Below are 26,455 nucleotides of genomic sequence, written 5' to 3' on the forward strand. Positions count from 1 at the left end.
GGCTGATTTTCAGACATGCTCAAGTGCCCTTAATTATATGTAACATTAGCCACTGGCAAGGCAAGACATGTATGCCTGAATATGTGTTGAAAATGCCTCTTTTGTCCACCAGTAGCCACTGTTCAGCCAAATCACGTGACTTCAGGACTACGATATCTCATTGTTATTATGACTTGATAATGACCATATACGATTGTTCTTTAATTAGAAACAAGGACATTATTTAGATCTCATTCTGGTGAAAAATATATAGTTAAAAGCAGTTAAGTGGATGATGTAATACCAAAAAACAAACCCATTGATACATGCTGTATTGAGCTGCATTCATACAGTCAGCTCATACAGTACAGTCAAGTGCTTAACATTTCAAAAGCAACATTATTATGCAGTAATAGAGGTTCAAAGTTTTGGCGAATTAACACAGAACATCGGAACGCTGGAGCTCTGGTATACCTGTGTATTTGGATGCAGCAAATGCAAGCATCATTGTGTTTGTGTGTGGATGATTTAGATTGGGAATGACATATGAGGAGAATACATTTGGTACATGAAACCTCTCTCTCTCTCTCTCTCTCTCTCTCTCTCTCTCTCTCTCTCTCTCTCTCTCTCTCTCTGTTTTTTCATGAGCATCATGTAGAGCTAATGTCAGTGTGATTTTCCATGTTTTCAGTTTACCACACTTACAAAACAACACATGAATTTCAAACATGTGATTTTTATGGGGTTTTGTAACATTTCACATGTGCTCCCAATGTTCAAATGTGGTGACATAGTATCACATGCAAATTTAATCCTGAAACATGTGATCACATCTGACAGACAGCAAGACAGCGAGACAGACAGATAGATAGATAGATGTAATTATGTATTCAGTTTTCTCAAAGCATCTCACATTGAGCAAATTACTTGTGTTTTTGCAGAAGACGTGCCATGCTCCACTCTTCCTTTAATGTGATGATTTTGAGGCCCCTCTCTTTATGTCTTTATTATCAATGTATGAAAGGGGAGAGTAATGGGGATGAGCGAGAAAGAGGAGACATGGGGAAAAAGAAGGAGAGGGAGGCGAAAAGGGGGTGGAAGAAAGAAAGTGAAGGATTACAGCATGATTGGCTAAAGGAGGATTAAAAACTCAACCCATTTGGCCAAGGTTCAACCACGTCATTGTGTGTATGTATGTGCTTAAGGGTCTGTGAGCGGAAACCTATATGTTATAGCCTATAAATGTGTGTGTGCGCGCCACGTGCCTCATTCTCCTGTATGACCCATGGCTGTACATTACTTTCAACACATATCAAGGCACACCAGGAGAACGGGTTAGAAAGAGCAAACACAAGAGGGAGGGGAAAGTGGGAGTGGGTAAAACAGAGAGAAAGGCCAGCAAGCACTCGGTGTGTAAAGAAAGACTTTAAAAGGCAGAAACACATCGGAATAGAAGGGCAAGAGAAGCTCATCTCTCTGTTTGTGTATATGAAGACAGCTGCTACAGAAAGTAAGATACAGTTATGGAAATTCTGTTTGCCATGATATTGCAACAGATTGTTCTTTGTTTGCCATGTGAAATTCCCGGAAATGCATGCTGTGAATATGTTTAAATATCTGAATGTGTCTTGTGCATTATTTCCATACTGCCATAACAAGTTATGTTTATGTAAATGCATGCAAGAAAATGCTATGTATCAAATCAGCCAATGTTGTTCTCACTTCAATATTTATTCCTAAGCAAGATGGTGATTGAACCAGATATGACACATTCCACACACAACAGCTTAGCATGTAAATATGATGCCTTGGTGTTAACAGCACATTGAATTAACACTTTAGATTACTGAAGTCTAGCAGCAGTTTATAAATATCAGTTCCAGAGTTAAATATTCATGTGGCCTAGTAATCACTACTCAGTCCTGCTTAAAGTTTGCAGGTCATTGGCAGGCCATGCGATCAATAGCACCTACTCTATCAGCATGTGTGAGAAGCTGTAAAACAGGTTGCTTAAAGGGACAGTTCGCTCAAAAATGTAATTTACTCACCTTCATGTTGTTCCAAACCCAAATTACTTTCTTTGTTCTGTGTAACCCCAAAGCAGAAGTTTAGCAGAATGTCCGAGCTGTTCTCTTCCACACAATGAATGTGGATAGGGCTGTCAAACTCCAAAATAGACAAAAAAGCATCATAAAAGTATCCTAAAATTAACATATTCCAATTCTGAAGCCACATGATAACTGTGTAAGGAACAGACTGAAATTTAAGTTGTTATGCAATGAAAATCTTGACTGACAGCCGTGGTCACCATTCATTTTCATTGTATGAAAAGGAGCCACTTGGACAAAGAAGAAAGTCATACAGGTTTGAAACAACATTTCATCAGGGTAGCTATTGATGACATAATCTGCAATTTTTGGGTGTAATATTACTTTAAGAGAGATATTGCAGTCTTTCAGTCCATCTACTCCTCTTTTAGGGTTTTTCAGCTGCAGGTCTGCACAATGATACCATCTTTAATTAAAGTATGCACTGACAGCACACAGGCTCCTATACTGTCACCACTGCATGTCAGTATAAGCCTCCAGCGGATTGTGCTTTGAGATTTTATAAGCACCCCACTGTGTATGCTGAAAGCCAGGGCACCGCCAGAAGCCCTATTCTAAGGTTTATTAATATGAGTTTAATTACAGGTTCACTTGGCAGCACTGTATCTTCGAAGCATGAGGTTATGTTAGGGAGAACATCTATATACTCTACACCAGGGCTAGTCAACTGGTGGCCCACGGGCCAAATCCGGCCCGCCAGTCATCTTTACCTGGCCCTCTGATCAATTGTTTTATAAAATCGCCTCGTCGTCTGAAATACCAGAGTGCTCTCTGGGGCAAACTCAGCGTTCATAGGCGCGAGCCTCAGCAATCAGCGGTGAGTTTACCAACGCTCTACGGCGCGTGCAACAGCATTCACCGTCAACCACTGTCCAGACCGGAGCGCTTGTTTAAGCTTTTCTGGTGATAGTTTAGTTACACTAATTTAGGGTGAGCATTTGATCGCGTCTTTTCCAGTCAAATGTATTTATATAAATTGCTTGGTTGTGTGGAGTGTGGTCAAATCTATAGATGTAAAAAATTATCACAGAAATGTTGCCAGCGCATACTCACATCTTAGGCAACAAAAGATAAATCGATTATGAAAACTGAATGTCCAAAAAAATATGCTGAAGAGTCCAAGTACTCCTCCCTGCAGACTGTAGCATGATGATGTAGTAGATCTAATCTCATGCGTAGTGGATTTTAGTGATGTAGTGGATGTTTTGATGCGCATGCGTGCGTATTCATTCCCCCCCCCCCTTTTCTCCCAATTTAGAATGCCCAATTCCCAATGTGCTTTTTTTTTTTTTAAGTCCTCGTGGTCACGTAGTGATTTGCCTCAGTCCGGGTGGCGGAGGACGAATCCCAGTTGCCTCTGGGTCTGAGACCAGTCAACCCGTGCATCTTATCATGTGGCTTGTTGAGCGCGTTGCACAGAGACATAGCACGTGTGGAGGCTTCATGCTATCCACCGCGGCAACCATGTGGTACTCACCACGCGCCCCACCGAGAACGAACCACATTATAGCGACCACGAGGAGTTGTGTGTGTGTTACTCTACCCTCCCTAGCAACCGGGCCAATTTGGTTGCTTAGGAGACCTGGCTGGAGTCACTCAGCATGCCCTCGAACTAGCGAGCTAGCGAACTCCAGGGGTGGTAGCCAGCGTATTTTACCACTGATCTACCCAGGCCCCCATGCGTATTCCTGTTTTAATGGCTGTGTCACATTTGGAAGGCTGCATCCTCCGGAGGTCGCATTTCTCGGCTGCATACGTCATCGAGGCTGTCTCGTTTCGAGAAAAGCGCATAGGACACTTCGAATGCGACCTTCTTTCACGGGAATTCGGAGGATGCATGAGGTGTATCCTTCGTGGGCACTCACAACCCACAATTCTTTGCTTCAACGGAAATGTCTAAAAAAAAATTACGCCAATTTGCCCGTAAATATGATGTTCAAACGCAGGTAATGTTAATTCCCAAGTTGAAGTTCCTCAGTAGATGGGTGCAGAGTATATAATATGTATTATTATATTAATATATAATTAAAATTTAGACTAAAAGTACACCTGTAAAATCTATTTTCTTTTCTCTTTACCTCATAAATTCCCTTCTAAGGGGACTTTGTTACCATCTCACTTGAAGCGCTCGCACTTGTTAAAGAGTAGCATGCTGTCATAGCAACCATGTTACATTCTGTTTCCGTTTGTCCTACGAAGGCCGTCTTGTTTAAATGAGATTTGTTTAAAGGAGGACGCTTGGTATACTGCAGCCTTCAAAGGACACGTCCTACCTAGCATGCAGCCTTCGAAATGAGACATAGTCATAGTTTTGTTTTATTACTGTAGTGTACTTAACGGTCATTAATCTAGTATTTACTCATATAACACACACACACACACACACGTTTATATATTAAGGCTGCACAATTAATTAAAATAAATTGCGATATGACATTGTGCGATTATTAAACCGCAAGGGGCTACGACAATTTAAATTTATAAATAAATCAAGCTGTTTGCGTTAAAGACTATGCACGCTGCTCTGCCCTGTCTGTATTGTGTATAAGTATTATTACAGTGCATTCAGAGGGGTTCTGTGCTCCACAACTCTATCTCGTGCTCAGACTAAAAAACTAAATAAAAATCAAATCTGGTGCTCAGAGAAACAGATGTGCTCCATTCGGTCCCGTGTGCTGAGCACATAATTTTTATAGCACTCCAGATTCACTTTAATTAAATTTTTGCATACTTCCAAGTATGCTTGACCACTACATGTTAATATAAAAATACAAATCATTCACTCCATCGCATTTATGTACAGCGGAGTAGATGTTAAAATGAGGAGCACATTATAATGAGTAGTATGAGTCTATTGCTTAATTTATTTATTTGTTTTCTGTGAGTGAAGAGGAAAAACAAGGAAAAGTAATTTACAAAATCATATTATGACCATTTTTAAAAGCTATGCTATATTAAACAAATGTCTCAGTGTAATACTTTAGTACTAAGTAATAACGTACTCAGTGTAACGCATAAAAACCAAAATATCCACTACATCATCACAATACACTACGCAGAGTAGATCCACTACATCATCACGCTACAGTCTGCAGCGAGGATCCTATCGAAGAGTTTGCTTTTATTAACTTTTCTTGAAGTGTCAAACGGCATGTCTCACAATATTCACAGGACCAATTTTCCTCCTCACTGAATAAAATGAAACGGTATTGTAGAGAAAAGGGAAGAATAAACATTGTCTTCCCCCCCCCCCCCCCCCTCATAAATATTCAATTTAAATTAAACATGACAGTTTTATATGGCCATTGTTTTCATAGGTGGGTTAATATTGTTAGAGAGCTTTAGCCGATCTAAATGTTCCTCCTCAGTTTTCATTATTTGTAAATAATAGCCCTAAAATTGATGACTATTATGTTTTGTTTAGGTTTTTGTTTTTTTCAAAGTAAAGTTGATCAAAACTTGTTTGTTAGTTTGTAAGTAAAGTCATGTTTGTTCTTCAGACAGATTTAATGAAGGAATTTATGGTCAGATCTTAAAAAATTATAATTCAATATACAGTACCAGTGGCTATTTTAATAAAAATAAAAACACAGTATAAAGGGTGTTTTTTAATTAACATTATACTTGCGATGAAAGTGCTAGCTAAAATGAAAACAGAAAAATGTTGGTCCCTGCCAAGTTTTCATCTGGATAATCTGGCCCCGCAAGAAACTAGTTGAAGAGCCCTGCATTACTCTTAAAGGTTTTTCAAGGTTTAGCAAAGAATTCTTGTCTTATCAAGAGCCATGTTAAGCGATATAGGGTTATTGAGTTGACTATATAGTTCTTTGGAGATTAAAAAAAAGTTCTGGACATTACATTATAGGATCTTTAGATCTGCATATTGGTTTGTGGTTTCTTTAAAGCACTAGTATATATAGATGATTTTCTAAAGAACTCGACTATATTAGAATATAAAGTTGTTAGTGGAATGTAAAGAGGTTCTCCTATGACATCAGGCTCAAAGTCCCTTTACGGCAAGTCAGGTTACTCAGCGGCCAAATTCAAAACAGCTACTATCTACTTGAATGGTTCAAGAACGAAATCTTCAAAAAAATTGGTTAAGATTACAATCAAATCACATTTCAAATCGGCAATAAATTCTGACAACAATAGTATCATAGTTTGTTTTTCTTTTTTAATCTCAAATCACACACAAAAATGTTGTTTTCAGGCTCCAAAATTGCATTCTTGAATATCGATGAACACAAGCCTGAGGAAATGATGCCCCCCCCCAACAGATCTAGCCGCCAGACATGTGGGCTACAGTGATGTGATATTAGATGCGTGAAGCTAGCAATGTAGCTCTATTGTGTGCACTAAACATTTTTTTTATATTAATGTTGGGTTTAAATCTAGTGACCTAAAGACTATGTGTAAACAGGATGTACACTACTTGACCTAATTACCAGTGTGTGTAAGGCTGTTTTTTTAAAGCCACTAATCTAAGCATTACTTGACCTAATTACCGGTGTGCAAGGCTTTTTTAATTGTTTTTTTTTATTTATTTTTTATAAAGCCACTAATCGAAGCAGACTTCCGACATAAATAAGCTACTATGCATGAAGAGTACTTAATTACATGAAGAGTAGAGACTCATACGTTTTTGGGCGTCCAAGATTTCACTGTAACTAGGCCTGATGTAACGATCAAAAGCTGCAGAAGACCAATGTCCCATTTGCTTTAGCGTGGCTGTAGGAACTCTGGGCGCTGCAGTGGTGGCTGCACCGATCCTTAGGGAATGGCTGGTGTATGCTTGAGGGTCTAGTCCGGTGAGTACGCAGAGTTGCTTCAACTTGGAGGTGAACCACAAACTAGTCATAGGCTTCCCCTCAGCCGTAAGGAAGAGAGGGTCTGAGGGTAGGGTGGAGTTCCGTGCTCGCAGGTATCGGGTCATGGCAGAGAGGGGACAAAAAAACGTATTAGTTTGGGCTATAGTAATGTGTGTACCTATGTTAAACTTGTCCATTTTTGAATGCTTTAAAAAGATTGTGAATAGGTGGTGATCAATAGAAATATCTGATATTGTGAGATCTAGTGAAGGATTGAAGGAGAGTGTTTTACATGTGAATTCTCCAGGCCTTAAAAACCTGTAAAATGCTGTGAGGAAAACGCATCCTAAAATATCATTTGTGTATGTATCATAAACCCCAGATCTTAAAAGGTGCAACATCTTGTATAATAATGGTAGAGTGAGAGGTAGGCATTTATCTTTGCCTTTTTGGGGATGCTTTCTTTAGACCATTCAGGAGCAACCGGATGGAGGGATGGCCGAGGAGACTAATCATGTCGGGGTCCTTCAGTCGCAGGTGAAATTGAAGAAAAATAAGCCCAGGCAGAATCATAAGCTTTGAGCGTAGATTTAGCCATCCCCAACCTCATGAATTTAGCAGCGGAAGACAAATACGAGGAGAACATTTCTAATCTAGCACGACTTGGTTGAAGGGTAGGCATCTTAGGCCAGTAGGCTGGGCTTCTGGGCATAGAGTGTGAAATTTCTGCTAGTATTTGGCTGCGAAGGCTTGGTGGAATTGCTGCTGCTGCAGGGATGAAAGGTGTGCTGCTGACAGAAGCCGGAAGAGCTATAGCCAGGGAAAAGTGCTGAGTAACGCCGTTGATGACGTCACGGGAGCCCGATGGGGAAGCCGGGGTGGTTACGTGGCAAGCCGACTAGGTCGCTTGGGAGTTTTCGAGCACCATTAACCTACTATCCAGCTTATCGATGGAATCTATCATTTCCATAATTGCTGCGCCGACCGGATCATTGTTAGAAGAAATGCCTGGGTTTTTCTTTTTTCAAGAGGTGATACCTCGACATTATGATGTTTTCGCTTAGCCTTGGCTTTGCTGTGGGGCTGATGTTGGGTTAGAGCTGTATTGTCTTGGGAGGCTAAAAAGAACTCAAATAGCTCTTCGTGGTACGCATTGGTTGGTGTAGATATTTCTCTGATAAAGAGATCTTCCAGTATCCGAGAAACTGGCCAATCGGAGATGGAAGCACGCTTTAACGCGAGGCGAGCGCTCTGGCGGGTTTTGCTCAGAATACTGAAATTTCTACCTGAGTGTACTTGTGGGGATTTTTGGATGTCTTGGCCGCTGTCTTTGTCATCCCCAGAATCTACCAGGGAAACGGCTTCTGGGTTGGAGGATTCTAGAAGAGACATGTCTCCTCGAAGGAGAATTAGAAGGAGGGTAGAGACTGCGAGAATAGTGGAAAACCGCACGGATAATAGGCTGTGTAGAATACCATATACCACTACTGTTGGACTGTAGTTGAAGTTGTAGAGGTGAGTGCCTGCTTCTATATGATTTGACAGTCGGGAACTGGGCATATCGACCTGCCCCTCATAGTTTCCTAACTGAACTAATAGGATAATAGTTTTATATCTTTCCATTCAATCACATAATTCACAATGCTTCATGGGATTGTAGTTCATTCCCTCATTAAAGACATAAAGTCTTTGACAAAAAGTTACAATTGTCAACCTCGGAGCTGGTTGGTTTGGTTCATAGCTTAGAACTCTTTCATGAAGTACTGTATGAAATCCATCTGGAAAAAACACTTCTGGAACCAAGACAGCTGAAAAAGTGGGCGGGCACTGTTGTGCTCTATCGAGTGTTGTGATGCCTCTATCAAAAAATATGTTTATTCTTTTAACTGTAAGGTGGGACTATAGCCGCATATTTAGCAATGCGATTTCTCCCATTTATGTGTTGTCACGGTCCTGTCACTTTGTCAGGTTGGGTTTTTGTCTGATGGGACCGTGACATCATCGCCCCATGTTCTGACTTGTGTTTCGTGTCTTGTCTTTGTGTTAAGCGCACGGGTCCAGGTGTGTGTTACCGCCATGCGCTCTTCATTAATGTGATGGTCCTGTCACTCTGTCAGGCTGGGGTCTTGTCTGACGGGACCGTGACATCATCATCCCATGTCTTGTGTTTCTTGTACGTTCTTTGTGTGAGCGCACGGGTCCGGTTGGGAGTTACCACAGTGCGCTCTTCGGTCGGTCTTGTTTCATGTCCAGAGCATGGTGTCTGGATCCTGACTTCCTGTATAGTTCGGTTTCAGTCTGTGTCGGGATTCAGACACTCATGCTCCATTTTCTGTTTGTTTTGTTCTAACTGTGTTGACGTTTTCTCCCTCATGTGTTTCAGGTGCTGCTGGCACGCGGAATCAGCGTTACCATAGGAACCCTGATTGTTTCCTTGGGAACGCTGATCATGCCAACTTTCAGAGGGCAAGCAGCACCTGTCCCTTGTTTGTTCCTGCTTATTTAAATACATTGGTGTGTCATGTTCATTGCTGGATTGTTGAATGTGTTTAGTGTTGAAGTGTGTTTGGTGTGAAGTAACTTACTTCACTCTCTCTGCCTAGTTTGTCCTGTCTCATGTATCTGTTTGGTTGCCCGTCGAAACGAGACATACGCTGGCTACCATGCGTTTTCTTTCTCTCAGGGTTGAGAGAGAGTTGGATCAGGATATAACCCAGGTTGGACTCAAAACTGCATCCCCGTGAGCAAACAGCTCTTATATGTCTTGAGCACCGCAGCACAGTTCACAGATCAGACACAAGTGTAAATCCTTAACCACTCAGCCTTCCCAGACCTTACTCTCCACAGATCGGCACTCGATCACACCCCCACCTCCACACTGTCATCATGTACTTAACCTCGTGTTGTTAAAAACCGTTATGACTTTCTTTCTTCCATGGAACACAAAAGGATTATTTTTTGTGTGAACTACCCCTTTAAACAATGTTAAATATGGTTATATACATTCAAATTATGTGATTTTGCAACATTACAGCGAGACGCTAGAGCAGTGGGTATTTACACAAGTGTGGCTGTATGTCATAAGCATAAAAAAGTTAATCAATAATTTAGGTCAGTAGTTTAGGTCCAATAATTGCTTTGGGTTTAGGTAAAGTTGTTTTTTTAAATGACTAAGTTTTGGGGTGAATCTCAGAAAACCCTTCTGAGAACATTTCCAGGTCATTTTTTATGCCATAATCATAAGAAAAAAATAAGAAACTATATTTTGAATAAAGAAAATTAAGCCTAATTTTATGACCAGAACTTTTTTTAGGATAAAATATGACATGTTTTCAACAGTCTCCGTGAGATTCACTCTTTAACCTTCACTCCTGCTTTTAAAAACCTACATGGACGGCATATCCATTTTTTTTGCATAAACCTTTTTGACACAGCTTTGAAGTCTGTGAATTAAGGTGCTTTTAATGTCAAATTTTTTTGCTAACCTTACTCATCTATTCTCTTTTTTCACTCTCTCAGGATGCTGAGTGTGTTGGCAGTAACTGTGGTTTCAGCAGCTGTCCTGTATGTTCTGTATCACTGGCTCATCCCTGCCGCTGTGCAGAGCAATGGTTGGCTGGCACTTATCTGGCACGATGTAATCGTTGAGCGGTTCCTGAACATCCTGACGGGATCCTCACGACCTCAGGTGACCCTTGTTGACATGGACACTTTTACCTCTCTTTTGCTGTGAAGTGTAAATCCAACAGAATATTTGTAAAGTAGAAACACTTTAACCCTATACTGACTAAATTTTAAAATACATTTTAAACAGAATTAACTGATGTGTTTAAAAATTCCACTAAATCAATCCAAATAAATTTTAGGTTTGTTATATGACTTTTTTATATCTCTGATATAATATATCTATATCAATGAGCATGTTTACTTGCACACCAATACACTGATAACTAACTACTAAAAATTAGCTTCTTAAAAAAATCTGACAATGTAAGAAAACCATGTTTACTATCAGAAGCCAACATTTAATCAAATCATCAGATATCTATAATTAAATTTTCACTTGTTAAAATTCTAATTCTTGAGATCGTCAGTGGAATTACTATTGTGAAAAGGCTAAGTTTTGATATCAGTAATTATGTTAGCACTTGTTAATTCAACAAATTCAACGAATTAACAAATGTTAATTCCTGATATATATATAAAAAACTGTCAATACTTGCTGAAATACCCATTCTTGATATCAAAAATGGAATTTAAATTTTTTTGGTATCTGTAACTGTATTTTCACTAGTAGAATATCACAATGATCTGTCATTCACTCCTGTTTGAAATGCATTTACAGACATGCCTAGGCGTAATTTACAGGTGGGCTGGGTGGGACATGTCCCTACCACTTTTTGCCTTTGCCAAATTTGTGCTTTTTGAAATAGCTTTCGTTATAATAATTGGCGATCCTGTGCTGAAATTTGTTATTTTTAATGTTATGATGTAGTGTTATCAAAAGTACTTGTACTTCGGTACCAAGTTGATACTAAAATAAAAAAGATGAAACGATACCAGTGTTTCTGCAGTACTGGTAGTACAGAGCACCGACTCAATCTGAAATCCGTACGCTATCTGACACACGACTGCTTTTAAATGCTCACACACAAATCTGAGCGTGTGCTCTGTTACTCCCTTAACACTGAAATGCACAATTAATAAAATTAAAATCGTGATATGTCCTAGTGTGATTATTAAACCGTGAAAGGCTGCAATCTTAGTCTGCATTCGAGCTGCGTGCTTTAAATGAGTGTGTGAAGCAGACTGCACATTTAATGGAAAATCCACAGACACTGAGAACCATTTGCGTTTTATGAGATGACAGAGCAGAGCAATAATCCACTATGAAGTGCGCAGCCCATGTAAACTATGTATTTATATAACTACATTTATATTTACATAATTATATCACAGCATCTGTGCTTTAATGATCACACTGGGCCATGTAGTGAACTGTTTGTCCGGAGTAGTGAAACTTCCGTCAAAAAAAGTCAAAATAAAAGCACGATTCAAAATAAACCTAGACGATTGAAATTGAAGAAATTGCAACAGAAATATATATACTGTATAGTTACATTTAATATTCACTGTAGTAATATTAATAATAATAATGACTAATAAATAATAATAATAATAATTAAGCACTATATCACAAGCAAGAGTGCTGTTGTACTGAATAAAAGTTTGTTAAAAAAGCAATGGTACTGTATGTTGAAAAGTATTTATTTTTTTTACTTGTTAAAGTTTTTTTTAAAGTAATTGTTCTATTTTCACTTGTTAAAAATTAAGAATTAATTTGATTAGACACCTTTTTGATAAAGAAATTAAATTGAAATATGAAAAAAAATTGAAAACAATATTTGGAAAAAAATATATAATATTTCAGTATAGTGCCCTACTTAAAACCACTTAAGCAATGCAATCTTCATTGAGAAACACTTGGAGGAAACATGCGCTTCTTTTGATTTATTATTTACATTGAAATTGAACTTTAAATAGGCTAAAGGAGTCTGTTCGTTAGCACATTACCATATTTTTGCTGTGGTATCAAAATTGGTATTGAGAACTGTGAAATTTCACTTGTATCGGTACTGACTACTGAAATTTTGGTATCGTGACAACACTATTATGATGAGTGCTTGTTGTGGCTGTTATCAGTGGTGTTGAGTCACAGCGGGTGGCGATTTTCTCTCTTGCATCCAGACGCACGCTCTACTCGCTCCGCTGTTGTGCAGCATGCGCTCCTTTCCAGTTAAATCGCAAAGCAAAATGCAAACAGCCGTGTCATGATATACATCCACTGACGTACAGATGCAATTTTCATTATTAAAATTAAAAGCTATATTAGGGTGGATTAGATCCCAGAACTCCTTATACTAGAGGTGAAAACTTTACCATAAGACCAATCAGTCATTCAGTCAGGCTTAAATCTTACTGATCCATGTATGTATCCACTGACTTACAAAATCCTAGTAATGACAGTGTTAGATAATCAAATTATTTATGTGAAATAGCTTTTTTTATTGGGGCTCTTGAATTGGTAATCAAGAAAGAAAATTTTTAAAATAGTAAAACTGTCCCCACCACTTTTTAAAACAAAGTGATGCCCGTGCAAATATGTATGTTTAATTTCTTACTAGTTAACATTCCAAATACACATATCAGCAATGTACTAGTAAATGTTACTAGTAAAAATTATATTTTTTATATCAATAATTACATTTTTACCAGTGCAAATATCCATTCCTGATATAAACAATTGAATTTCAACTAATAAAAATGCAAATTCTGTACATTTATTTCGACATGATAGAGTTGATATTTCAGATATCTGAAAATGGATTTCAGATATCAATAAATTGAAGATTAATTAAATATATCTTAAAAGGCTTTCTTATTAGTAACAATAAATATATCTAAAATTAACTTATTGAAATATGAAAACCAAATTATAGCTATCAAACACATGAAAGTTGGTGGTATATATGTGACATTACAGTATATAGCTAAGTGAAAAACAATGGGCTTTTTTTTTTTTTATTATAAAAGTGCTGCCTGTATTTTGTTGTGTCATTAATAAATTATATGGGACCGTAGAGAGTTAAAATGGATTAAAAGAGTCTTTTGAAAGCAAGATTTTAATCATTTATGGACTTCTGATTTCAAAGTATTGTTCTCTTGTTTTGCTTTATAATAAAACACTGTTATCAAAGCTGATTTCCATTCATGCAGCGCATGCTGAAAGCCGTTCAGCAGAACGCCACCAAAGGCGACCCCCAAAGTGTCATAGCAGCCATCGACTACTTTTGCAGACACAAAGAGTGGGCCATGAATGTGGGTGACGAAAAAGGTAACAACCTGTTTTGCATCCCTCGTGCCTCCTTATCTGTTCCCTTTCTAATTCTCTCATAATTTGCTTGATATTTATCCTTCCATTTTCTCTTTTCCTCTCCTACGCTCGTGTATGACCTTAGGGCTGCTCACAGCCAGTTTTTCTGAATGAGAAGTGATAGCGCTCTCCTGTCTGCTGGGTCAATGCGCTCTTCTGCACGGCTGCATGCATGCACACCAGTTGCTTGTGCAAGTGTGCACAGTGTGCAACCGTTATGTGCAACACAATCAACAGTCGCAGTTAGGAGCAGTGATACATCATGGGACTGAGGATGAATTTATTTCATTTACTGAGTCTCAGCTCAATATTCATTTCTGCACTTGTATCTTTACCTTTCACTTCAAGAAGCTGTTGTTTATCATACCTTCAATGTACAAATAGTGGCCCCAAAAAAGTATTCAGACACTCCTGAGCACTTAAAAATGTCTGATATACTGTATATACAAAATATGAAAGCAAGTGGCATTTATTTTAGTCAACATGAAATGCACCTTCGGAACCCATTTTACTTCCGTAATCAGATATATTTATGGGGTGAAACCTTATACTTAATGAGGGAAAAAGGTAAAATGGCACTTGATTTTATCCATCGACAATTGATTCAGTCGTTAAAAGAGTGGAATTCGGAGGTTGGAAAGAAAGAATTAAAAAAAGAGGGGTTGGTAATGTCAGCAAGGAAAGTCATTTGAGAGGCGAGGCAAGTTATTGCATTTTAATAAATGATTACAAAGAAAAACAAATTGTTCTTTTAAATAAAGTGCACAGATGAATCATGAACAATAAGACCAAGACCATGTAATAAGAAAGTACAGGGTCAATTATGCTTGCATGCTGACTTTAAAGAGAGATAACACAAGCACACTTTAAGCAAAAATTCCACAAAATGTTTGCTATAAATCATAAAACAACATATGGGTGTTTCTTCAAGTTCAAGCACTTTCATGTCCCAGGGGTTGATTTTTATTAACAGATTTAAACAGTTTTTATTTTTGTTATATGAAGGTCACATTATAAATTGAATTGGAATTTTTTTCTAGGCCTTCATTATTAATTTTTGTTCTTTTCAAAGCCTTTTGTTTATTTACATTTACACATTTGGCAGACACTTTTATCCAAAGCAACTTACAGTGCACTTATTACAGGGACAATCCCCCTGGAGCAACCTGGAGTTAAGTGCCTTGCTCAAGGACACACTGGTGGTGGCTGTGGGGATTGAACCAACAACCTTCTGCTTACAAGATCAGTGCTTTAGTCCACTACACCACCACCACTCCTATTGAACTGTTTTTGCCTCATCTCAGCCCCAGACTTTCAATACAAAACTATGAATATATATATATATATAAAAAATACAAATTACATGTTTAAAATTATGTTGATCTAAACAAAGAGTGAAATAAAAATATCCGTGTAAAGATGATTTCTATCAATTTAAAAAAAATTAAGACTGTCCCACAGTTGCGGCCTCATTTCCACCACACCAAACAATTTCGTCCCTAATAAAGCTTTTTCAAAAGTTAGTGTACTCGTTAGTGTTAGCAAAATGCATGCTTAAGATGAAATACGAGACAATTGATGTTTAAAAAAAAATTGGCCAAATTACGCAAAAAGTGTGAAAATGTTATTTAATTGTGTGTATTTATGATACAGAAAATGTTAGTTATAAAATTAGCCTAGCAAGACAAAGGAGTTGGCCATTTTATTTCAAAAACATAAATAAAAAAAAAACATTTCCATCACCGTTATTCAAACACAGAATTCTACTAAACACAGTGGTAAAAGTGTTTAACCGGGAAGTCTGCGGTGCTACAAGTGCCCGAAGTGAAAAGTTGAAGTCAAACACCCGTATATACGGTTAAAAATTAAGATAAAACGTTTTGGACACTTTATATTTGTCAAACATTAGTGGAACATAGTTAATATGCTGTACTACACCTGTGGTTACTCTGCTGGGACAAATGAGTGAACTTGAGGGGAACGGACTTCATACATCCACTAAAATCACTTTGAGACCAGTTGGTTAATATAAAAAAATAGCTCAGAAAATTCTGTTTGCAGATGCCACTTGGTTTGATATTTTGTTATCTAATGCAATGACATTCAGACATCTTTATTTTGGGGACTACTGTGAACATTTCCCCCATTAGCAGTTCAGTTTCATATGTGACGACAGGCACTGATTAAGAAGTGATGGCACTGAGCTGTTAATGAAGCAGAAAGGCCATAATGATGTTTCGATTGCACCATTAGCCACCTCATTGATTAGCAGCCTCGATTATCTTCTGGTTCCGTACTGAATTCATCTGTGTGTCTTTTTTGAAGGGCCCATATTGGATTCAGTGGTGAGTGAGGTTAATCCCAGAACAGCTCTGGAGCTCGGCACATACTGCGGCTATTCTACCGTTCGTATTGCTCGGCTCTTGTCCCCTGGATCTAAACTCATTACCGTTGAATTTAACCCAGCCTACGCTGTCATCGCCCGCCAGATCATCGCCCACGCCGGCCTTCAAGACAAGGTAAGAGGAACAGCTGGTAGATACATTCTTCTTACTGCCTACTTATTTTTTAACCCTTAAATGCATGGGTTTTTTGCTAAACATTATTACATACTCTGGTCTTTAGCGACATGGCACATAATTCCCAGATAGTGTAAACATTTTAATTTTCAAGACAATTAGAAAATTGAATATTTTCTGATATATTTTGATTTTCCATTTATCAAAGAGATGATGCAGTAAATCTAGAACAGGATTAATTACTTCCACACTGAAATTTCATGACAACGGGCTGTCAAACACATACTGAGCTACACATAAGCTACAAGCATGTATTTTCTCAGGCACTTTTTGACAGTCTTGGGCAAGCTGCCCAAAATGTAGCTAGCTAAGCTACCAACTACTCAACAGATAAATTAGCTTGAACATGCCAAAAGTAGCTTGCTACAATCAAGCTACTTCATATTTTTTTTTCCAACTGCAGATGCACAGAGCATACTGTCATAGACAAATCACCTAAAAGACGTATTTACATGATGTTTATCAAAGCCATGGTACAGTATATTACAGTTTAGTACAATACAGTATACAGATATACCGTAAGTGCAATATGTATGTGGACGTATATCAAACATGTAAATTCATATTTAGACATGCTACCTATGCAAACTCACTATTTTTACATGTTTCATATTTATACACTAACTCTACAAACCCATACCTATTTAAACGTAATTTCCTTTGCACATTCCTGTATAAAAACTTGATATACTATTCATCTTATCCTGTAATTTTGTGAGAGAAATACTGTAATGGTGGCAGCCCCAAACTAAATATAAGCAATTGTTTTTTAAATGAAATTCAGGTGCCAGACAGGATTTGGCCTGTCAACATGTAATAATTTAACCCTGGATAGCTCTCTGAAAAACCACTGATCACAGCAAAAATAAGAAACCTCATAAAACACAGAAATAAAACACAATTATCAATAACTTAATCCTTGGTTTATTAATTCCAAAAACAACTACCAATCAAACAGATAAACATTACTGACAATAGTCCATATGATAAAAAAAAAAATTACAGTAACAATCAAAATGTTGATGTGTGTGCTACTTGATTTAATAACTAGCGAAGCTACCGTCTCGCTACTCAGAAATGTAGTTAAGCTATTATCTTAGCTATGTGTAAAGAAGCTACTGCCCATCACTGCTTTTTGAGTATAAATAGATGCACAATTTACAGAATTTCAGTAGTACTCCCAAATGAAAATAGCCATATCATACTGTTCATGTGTTACACTTGCTATAGTTTACTTCCATGTTGCTGCTTCATCAAATAGCAAAGTAAAATGTAAATCAAGTCAATCACTGAATCATCAGCGCCACCTTGAGTAAGAAATAGCATGAATATTATGTATGTGTATCACGCATATGAAAAACTGAAAATTTACCATTGTCACAGAAAATCAACGTGATATAGTATTTATTTGTAGTAATATAGAACTAATTTATCTTGTAATAAACAAAGAAATATATAATCCTGTGTTAGTAAACTTATATAGATATGAAATAATCATAAAAATATGACTTATGGAAGCTTAAAAAAAACTCTGACACTAGTAAATATCTTGGGTCTTTAATGACCCTGTGTACTTTTGGTGATTAAGCAGTTATAAAAAAAAAAAATGTTTTTTGCAATTTGCTTTTGGTCAAAAGAGAAAGGTTGAGGAATACTAAAGAGGTGTGGGCATAACTTAAAAAAATGGATGAGGTACAGGGGGTGGAATGAGGTCCCGGGTCACTAAAGACCTGAGGTATGCATTAAAGAGTTAAGTGTGCAACAATAAAGGTTTCAAACAGCAGGACGAAAGTTTTTCTAGCAAGTCAGTCCACTGGCAGCCATCTTTAGAGCACTCCTTTCCAGTCATGACAGTGCAGCTCCTGTCTACTTGAACGGGGGAACACTGAAATCTCAAAAATTGTTGGTCAAGATTATGATCAAAAAATATATTTCAAATCAGCATTTAAATCTCTCAACACTAGAATCATAAACTGTGCTTCTTTACCTCAGATTATGCTAAAAAAAAAAAGAAAAAAATTCCTGGCTTGTATAGCTAGTTCACATGCGCTCTCTCGAGTTGATTGACAGGCGATGTCTGTATCTAAAAGGTGATTGACCTAAAAAAATAAAATTATATATATATGTATGAGTTCTAAACCATGAACCAAACAGCTCCGAGGTGAATCACATTACAAACTTTGATTTGAAGCAAAAAAGTATTTGAAAATCTGACAAATTGAAAAAAGTAAGTCTGTGTACTTAACATCTTTAATGAGGAAATGAACTACAATCCCATGAAGCAGTGCGAATGGCACACTCAAATTAAAAGCATCCAAAAAATATAAAACCATAGATTTAAGGTGGTTGATCATATGTATAGAAACAATGCATGATGCACAATGAAATAAATCTGATATTTACAAAGAAATAAGTAGTTTGAGTGTCAGGAGACCGGCTCGATTGAATAATTCGCAGTGCATCATAGGAGTGGGCGGTCGCTGCAGAGCTGTTTTGGCATGCTTTGTTCGCCACGATTCTCTTGGGATCATGGATAGTGCAGTTCTTTACCAGGAATTCCTTCCAATCTGCATTCAAAGGTTTATAAGTTATCATTATTAATCAATACGCCAATGGAGGAAATTAATGGGATTTTTATTTTTGGAACCAAACTGTTGTGCAATTTTATGTTGCATGTTTAATTTTATCTCAGAAAGGAGGTTATTTTGCATTTTTTATACAAAAAACAAAATAATAATTTAAAATAATAAAGTTCAAGAATAAAGTTTATGCAAAAATTGTCTAAACTTTTGGCATAATGATCAAATAGTCAAAAAAGAGATGCAGATGCTATTACTTCTGATTCATTTAATACACTGGAAATGGAAGGTCAAGTTGAGAACATTGCATTTTCGGATACAGTGTTGCAGTTTGCTCTGTTGTAGAGGTCGACCGATCGTGGATTTTGCAGATACCGATAACTAAGGTGGTGGGAAAGGCCAATAACCGATTAATCGCCCAATAGTTTTTAAAAATCTTTCTGTGCTATGGCAGGCAAAGACGAAGAATGAAAAAAATCCCAGATGCATTTTTTTTCCCCAACCAAAATCCCAATAATAACCAGAAAAATGAAGATTTGGTGCATAACCCAGGACTTTTAAGTATAAACATGCCCAAAACACAAAGGGGACTCTCATTTTGAAATGACGAAATTATGAAAAAACTGTCTGCAACAATAGACATAGATTTTTGCAGATAACCGATTGTTCCAAAAAGAAACTATCGGCACAGATTAATTCGTAAAACCGATACATCGGTCTACCTCTACTCTGTTACCTCTACTCAAGTCTTCTTTTATCTGTTTTTTAAAGGTTACTCTTGTGGAGGGGTCCTCTGGTGACTTGATCCCCAAAATTAAAGAACGATTTGGAATAACATCTTTTGACTTTGTCTTTTTGGACCACTGGAAAGACCGTTACGTTCCAGATACTAAACTCCTGGAGGTAGGAAGTCCCAAAATATACTCTCTTTAGGGATATAACAATTATCTTTATTTTATAACAATTATCCTTATTTTCTAACATTTCAGGACTGTAATCTACTCAAAAAAGGCACCGTACTGCTGGCCGACAATGTAATTTGTCCTGGAACCCCGGAATATTTGGCATATGTGCGGAACAGCCCACACTATGAAAGCCGATACTACCGTTCCCATTTGGAGTACACCAAAGCAGAAGATGGCCTGGAAAAATCTGTTTTCTTAGGATGAGAATGATCTTATATTACAAGCAGATGTGCATGAATTTACAAGAAGTTTTCTTCATTGACCATATTTGTTATGCACAACGGGAGAAAAATGTAATTCTTTAAATAGCCAAGAATGTTTGAGTCTCGTGATGCCATACAGTACTTGCTAGGATCAGCCAAACTGATCTTTCTCATTTCCTCAGTGCACTTACATTTTAATGCTTTGAAATCTCCCTGAGAAAACGTAGAATATGGCCTGTTTATTTATTGTACAATTTTTCAGCTGATTGTAATGTTTGATAAACATTTCACCTCTTAAATATTCGTTTTTCCTGTCACTAAAGTCCTTCGTATTGATGTGATTGTATTTAAACCGAAATTCATTAGTTAGGACTCTATCGAAATCCTATTAGTAATATTACAAGTGATTTGAGCCCCCACAAAATGCTGTTCTTTCAAATGACTAAAAAGTACTTAAAGAATTACTTTGCAAGTTTTTGAAATATGTAAGGAGTGGAATTAGACCACAATTCCATGAATGATTAATGTATTATGCTTTCAGAAGAGGTTAAGCCTCTTTTTGTGGGAAAATGGAGCACCATTTATAAGGCCACAATGATGGGTCATTCTTGTGTGAGTGATAGTGTATTACTCTGAAAATATAAAAACAGTTCTATTCAAATGCCTACTAATAAGTATCAGAGCAATGTGCATACAGTTTACACCCATCCCGTGCCAAAAATAAAGCAAGAACATCTATTCAAACATTGTGTGTAAAGAAACTGTTGTACACAAATACAAAAAAATATGCCCGAAATAGGAGTCTGAAATAAAAACACCAATACCACTCTGTGTACAACAAATACCACTTTATTATAAATTCCACTTCTCATTATTGTTGGGTGTCACTTCAGCAGAAAATGTACCCATAAATGAAAATTCTATCATCTTTTACTCACCCTCATGTCCTTCCAAATCCGTAATACTTTCTTTCTTCCTTGGAACACAAAAAGAGATGTTTTGCTCTTTTTCCATACAACAAAAGCATACAATGACCAGAGGCTGTCAAACTCCAGAAAAGACAAAAAACACCATAAAATAATTCATACAACCTTTGCGCTATATTCCAAGTATTCTGAAGACACGTGAAAGCTTTGTGTGTGGATCAGACCAAAATGTAAGCACAGTCCCCATTCACTTTCATTGTATTAAAAAACAAAACAAAAAAAACAAACAGCCAGGACATTTTAAAATAATTTTATTTTATGTTCCACAGAAGAAAGGAAGTCATACAGGTATAGAAAAACATGAGGGTGAGTAAATTATAGATTTTTTCATTTTTGGGTGAACTATTCCTTTAAATCTTCCTATATCGTCAGTCCAGAGCCCTGCCACTGTTGAAGATCTTAGCCAGCAGGGAAACATTCGATTGAGCTTTCTCCTGGATGGCTTTGTTCTTCTCTTGAGCCTTCTGGAGGTTCTTCTTGGACAATCCTTTCTTCATCATATGTTTCATCTGGATCTCGTCCTCTGTAGGACGCTGCTTGAAGTCCCAGGTCTTCTCCTCAACAACCTCGCCCTTCTTCTCTTTCTTCTTCTTGAGTTTCGCCATGTTCTGGCTCTTCTCCACACTAGCCAGGTAGAAGTTCGTTTCCCTCTTTGCCTGGGAGATTTCTGTCCTCATACGCTGGTGATAGACGGTCTGTTCATAAGCCAATCGCTCACTGAGATGACACCACTGGAACCTATGCAGATACTTGATTGAACAGTAATAAAAATATTAGCCTATTTATGAAATGATATATTTTAACACCTTCAATAAGCATAAAAAAGTACTTTAAATGGTCGATATCATGGAAAACAGGGTTTTTGTTTGCTCTTCTAAAGTAAGAGTATTCAAACACAAAGCTTCAAATATGCAGCAAGGTTTTGACATCACAACTACAAGCTAATAAGCTGCCCACCTGTACATATCAGTGCCTATTCATGATTCACTAACTTGGCAGAACATCGTAAGTAATTGTTTTATGCAAAAAAGTTAGCCAATCATAACAAAGGTCATTTATATATGGAAATCATAAAGGAACTAGAGGTAGACCAATATATCGGTTTTACCGATTAATTGGTGCCGATAGTTCCAAAAAGCAACTTTCGGTTATCAGCAAAAATCTATGCTGATAGTTGCCTATAGTTTTTTTATTTTTTATTCCTCTGTGTTCCTCTGATAATTACTTAAAATATAATTTTAGAATTTTAGATAATTTTTGAATTGAAACGAGGACATGCAAAAAACTATATGGAAATGGCCACTTCATATATTGTGAATAACAATAATAATATATAGTATATAGACTATAAATAGCTTAATTTGGTAAATATTAAAAATAGAACATTGTAATGGAGTCACCGTCATTTCAAAATAAGAGTCTCTGATGTGTTTCAGGCTTGTTTAGTGTTAAAGTCCCACTTTATGAACCCAATCTTGTTTTTTTTTCTTCTGATTATTATTCTGGAATTTCAGTTGAAAAATTAACCACATCTGGGATTTTATTCAATTTGTACTCTGGCCTCTATGACTGCCAACTAAGAAAATGTTATTACTTTCTATGACTCAATTAAAAAAATTAATCAGTTATAGGCCTTTTCCACCAGCTTAGTTATCAGTATCTACAAAAATCCACAATCGGTCGACCTCTAAAAGGAACAGTAACAAAAACAGCCTGTTTAATTCTTAAGCTCAAAGAGAGGGTGGAAAATGGGCATGTAAAACTAAATTAAGACTTAAGACTTGTGCAAGAAACCTCAACAAACATTAAGTTCAATAGTAGGCTAGGGCCCCTTTAAAGATGGCAAGCACATTATTTGGATGTTACTGCTACATAAGTACTGAACTATTTAATATCTTGACTTTTAACCTTTATCTCTTGGTAATAATCACAGTAGTGAGTGTGCAGAGCATTTCTAGTGTTATATACCTTTATGGACCACAAGTCACTGCTGAACCGGCTCCTTTTCCTGTTGGCCATGGGTGTGTTGTGCAGACTAGTCGCGACTCTCTTAGCAATGCGCTTGTCTCTGAACTCCACCCAACCCTCTGTGAAACTGGATGAATTACTTCCTGCCTTTTTTTTCTTCCTTTTAACGCAATGATCTAGAAAAGTCAAAAAGATGATTTTGTAGGATTATCCTTTAAAATAAAAACATTCACTTTCGTACAAATAGTTTGGAAGTACACATCCAGTCAAAGGTTTTTGATCTAAAGGCCTGTGCTTAAATGCATGAAATTACTTTTACAAAACTGTGGTAGTGGGGGCGTGGTTAAGCGCAGGTTTGTGAATGGAGAGCGAGATCAGGAGATGAGAACGGTAAGGATCACCACCTGGCAATGATTGTCTCTAACAGCTGTTTGTCACTGCAGTGAGAGTGGAGACGGGCTTTTAAGAGTGAGCCAGATGCCAGTGAGGCAAAGAGAGAACTATACGGAGCAGAGTGTTCCAGAGTGCGATTTGTATTGTGCTGAAAAACATTAATTAGAGTGTGACCACTGAAAAGTGGAATATATATATATATATATATATATATATATATATATATATATATAGACTGTGAAGCTGTGAGAATTAAAGCCCTTTTGAATTGGATCTCACTGTCTTCCGTTTCCTCCCTTATCACGAAAACTAAGAACTTTGTTACACTGGTGCCGAAACCCAGGAATTAAAGGAGGAAGAACGTCATCATGGATCCCTCACCTCTGGAGGATGTGGTCAAGACCCTTGCCAGCATCCACCAGATGCAACACCAGGCCCTCCTCGAGCTGCACACTGAGCAGGAACAGCAATTCGTTGCACTCCTCCAGGCCCAAGCGGATGACCGGCAGATGTTCTGGAGCTTTCTGCAGCAGGAGGGTGCTGCTGCTGTGATCCCAGACCCCGTGACCGCCCCGCCCCAGGTTCCGATCCGGAGGCCTTCTTGGAGCTCTTTGAGCGGACGGCAGGGGCATGCGGGCGGCCGAGCACCCAGTGAGAGGTCCAATTGATTCCACTGCTGTCCAGGGAAGCCCAACTCATGGCGCAACATTTACCAGCAGAGAACCTCCTGGTGTACGCCGACTTGAGAAAAGCCATCTTGCAATGGGTCGGCCGGACACCCGAGCAGCAGCACCAACGCTTCCGCTCTATTACCATTGTCGAGCATGGCCACCCATTCGCCTTCGCCCAACAGCTCCGGGATGCCTGCCAGAAGTAGTTGCTGGCTGAGCAACACAAAGGAACGGTCATCGAGCCAAATGCCAGTGAAGCAGAGCTGCACAGAGCGTTCCAGAGTGCGATTTGTATTGTGCTGAAAAGCATTCATTTGAGTGTGACCACTGAAAAGTGGAGAATATATAGAGTTGTACTCAAAAGTTTGCATACCCTGGCAGAAATTGTGAAATTTTTGCATTGATTTTGAAAATATGACTGATCATATTTTTTAAGGATAGTGATCATGTGCACACCTATGGATAGGAACAGCCCTCCTATGCACAGTCATGTGAGTTCTTCTTCTGTTTTTGGCACCAAAAAAAACAGAAGAACAAGAACTCTTGTGAATGTGCATAGGAGGGCAGTTTGTAAGTAGATTTAAAGTAAAAAAGGACTTAAATATTGATCTGTTTCTCACCCACACCTATCATATCACTTCTGAAGACATGGATGAAGACATTTTATGTTTATTTAAGATACACCGCTTATGTTGTATCCTTCCTCATTTTTGAAGTCACTTTGGATAAAAGTGTCTGCTAAATGAATAAAAGTACATGTAAATTTCAGTTTATTCATTACAAAAAAGTGATTGTATGCCCTCAGAAGACACATTCTGTGCTCTGCAGAACAAACAAGTCATACGGATTTAGAACGGCATGTGTGTGAGTAAATAATGAAAGAATTTTCATTTTTGGGTGAACTATACATTTATGTCTCAACTCCTAACAGATCACTCAATATATCAACAAATACATCTACATTATTTGACATATTTTCTTAAAAGACTGCAGTCATACCTTCAGGCTGCAGGAATATTCTTCCAATCTCTCCGTACAAACCCAGCATGTTCCGAACATGTTTTGGTCTCATTCTAGGAGGGATGTGTGCCAAATACACTATTCCTGGAACAAACTTCTTGCCTTTTGGATTCTCAAGACCATCTTCTTTATTAATCTCCAGTTCTAGAGTTTCATTACCATTTTCACTGTTCATTTCATGGTCAGCATCTTCATCATGCTCTGGTTTCTTATCATCATCATCATCATCATCACCATCACCATCACCATCCTCATCACCAGCCTCCTCTTCTTCTGGTTTAGGGTCATTTAACTCTTCAGTAGTGATCATGGTTTGTGTATCCTGGTCTGTTTTAACTTCAGACTTTTCCAGTAGGGCTATAACTAGGTTTAACAACAATTACAGTCTGGGGGTGAGAAAGACAAAAGACTTATAGTTGATATTGGGATTTTTTTTTTTTTAAATGACTAAAGCGAGTCTATGAGACCTGTAATTTAACTTCTACAATCAATTTTACTGTGAAAGTTTTCAAACAACTAAAAATATTTTCTTTTGAATAATAATAATAATAATAGTTTTAAACAAACATCTTTAAGTGTACAGTAACACAGACTTCTGCTCGCCTACTGTTTTAACGAACAACAGCAAATTTATAGTTTTGATCGCTGTAATTCTTACCGTCAAAAAGAGGTTATTATATTTACATATAAAACATCATATTTATCCATAAAGATATGTTTAAGTTCCTGCGTGTTTTAAATAAAATCCCCAAATCGACCCTTTTCAAACACGTGGAACAGAAAGCAGCTCTGACGTCATAATCAAGCGTCCAGAAAAATACGCTGGTCTTTCTTAAAGAGACAGAGCTATTTTTTTTTTTTCAACGACGAGTCCACTAATACAGTTTCTTTTAGATGTAATTTTACCATATAATTCAAGATAAACAGTATAAAATATCTTGTATCTATTTGCATTCCATATCTCTCAGACATTACTTGGGGAAATAGACTATTATTTAATGTCGGCTCTTATTGTAGTTCTCATATTAAACAACAGGGGGAGACAAAACACTGGACAAAGTATGGGCCAAAGCATTTATTTTTTAACCAGTGTCAAGCAAATTAGAGTCATTCAAATGTAGTTTAAACACTTTTAAGCACTTTTTCATACCAGCTGATCAATATATTTCAGTAAAAAGGATTTAAATAGCATTTTCAAATAATTACAATGTAGGTATCACTTCAACCTTTGCTTTAAATGCATATTATTCCTGACAGCT

At 37.5% G+C, this 26,455-nt stretch overlaps 2 protein-coding genes across 2 annotated transcripts; one reads left to right on the top strand and one right to left on the bottom strand.

The window, feature by feature from the left end:
• Positions 1–1,329: 1,329 nt before the first annotated feature.
• comta (catechol-O-methyltransferase a) lies at positions 1,330–21,229 on the top strand. The gene is made up of 6 exons (XM_051653544.1): positions 1,330–1,489; positions 10,418–10,586; positions 13,676–13,793; positions 16,158–16,351; positions 19,762–19,893; positions 19,980–21,229. The coding sequence occupies exons 2-6, from the start codon at positions 10,419–10,421 to the stop codon at positions 20,157–20,159; spliced, it is 792 nt and encodes a 263-aa protein (XP_051509504.1). The 5' UTR covers positions 1,330–1,489; position 10,418; the 3' UTR covers positions 20,160–21,229.
• A 149-nt stretch (positions 21,230–21,378) lies between these two features.
• Positions 21,379–25,997, bottom strand: LOC127415053 (activator of basal transcription 1-like). The gene is made up of 4 exons (XM_051653540.1): positions 25,855–25,997; positions 25,176–25,582; positions 23,113–23,288; positions 21,379–21,893 (listed from the first exon to the last, which is right to left on the bottom strand). Exons 2-4 carry the CDS (start codon positions 25,504–25,506, stop codon positions 21,513–21,515), a joined length of 888 nt encoding a protein of 295 aa, XP_051509500.1. The 5' UTR covers positions 25,507–25,582; positions 25,855–25,997; the 3' UTR covers positions 21,379–21,512.
• Positions 25,998–26,455: the final 458 nt, after the last annotated feature.

The sequence above is a fragment of the Myxocyprinus asiaticus genome, chromosome 24 (assembly GCF_019703515.2).
Source record: "Myxocyprinus asiaticus isolate MX2 ecotype Aquarium Trade chromosome 24, UBuf_Myxa_2, whole genome shotgun sequence".
NCBI classification, from domain to species: domain Eukaryota; kingdom Metazoa; phylum Chordata; class Actinopteri; order Cypriniformes; family Catostomidae; genus Myxocyprinus; species Myxocyprinus asiaticus.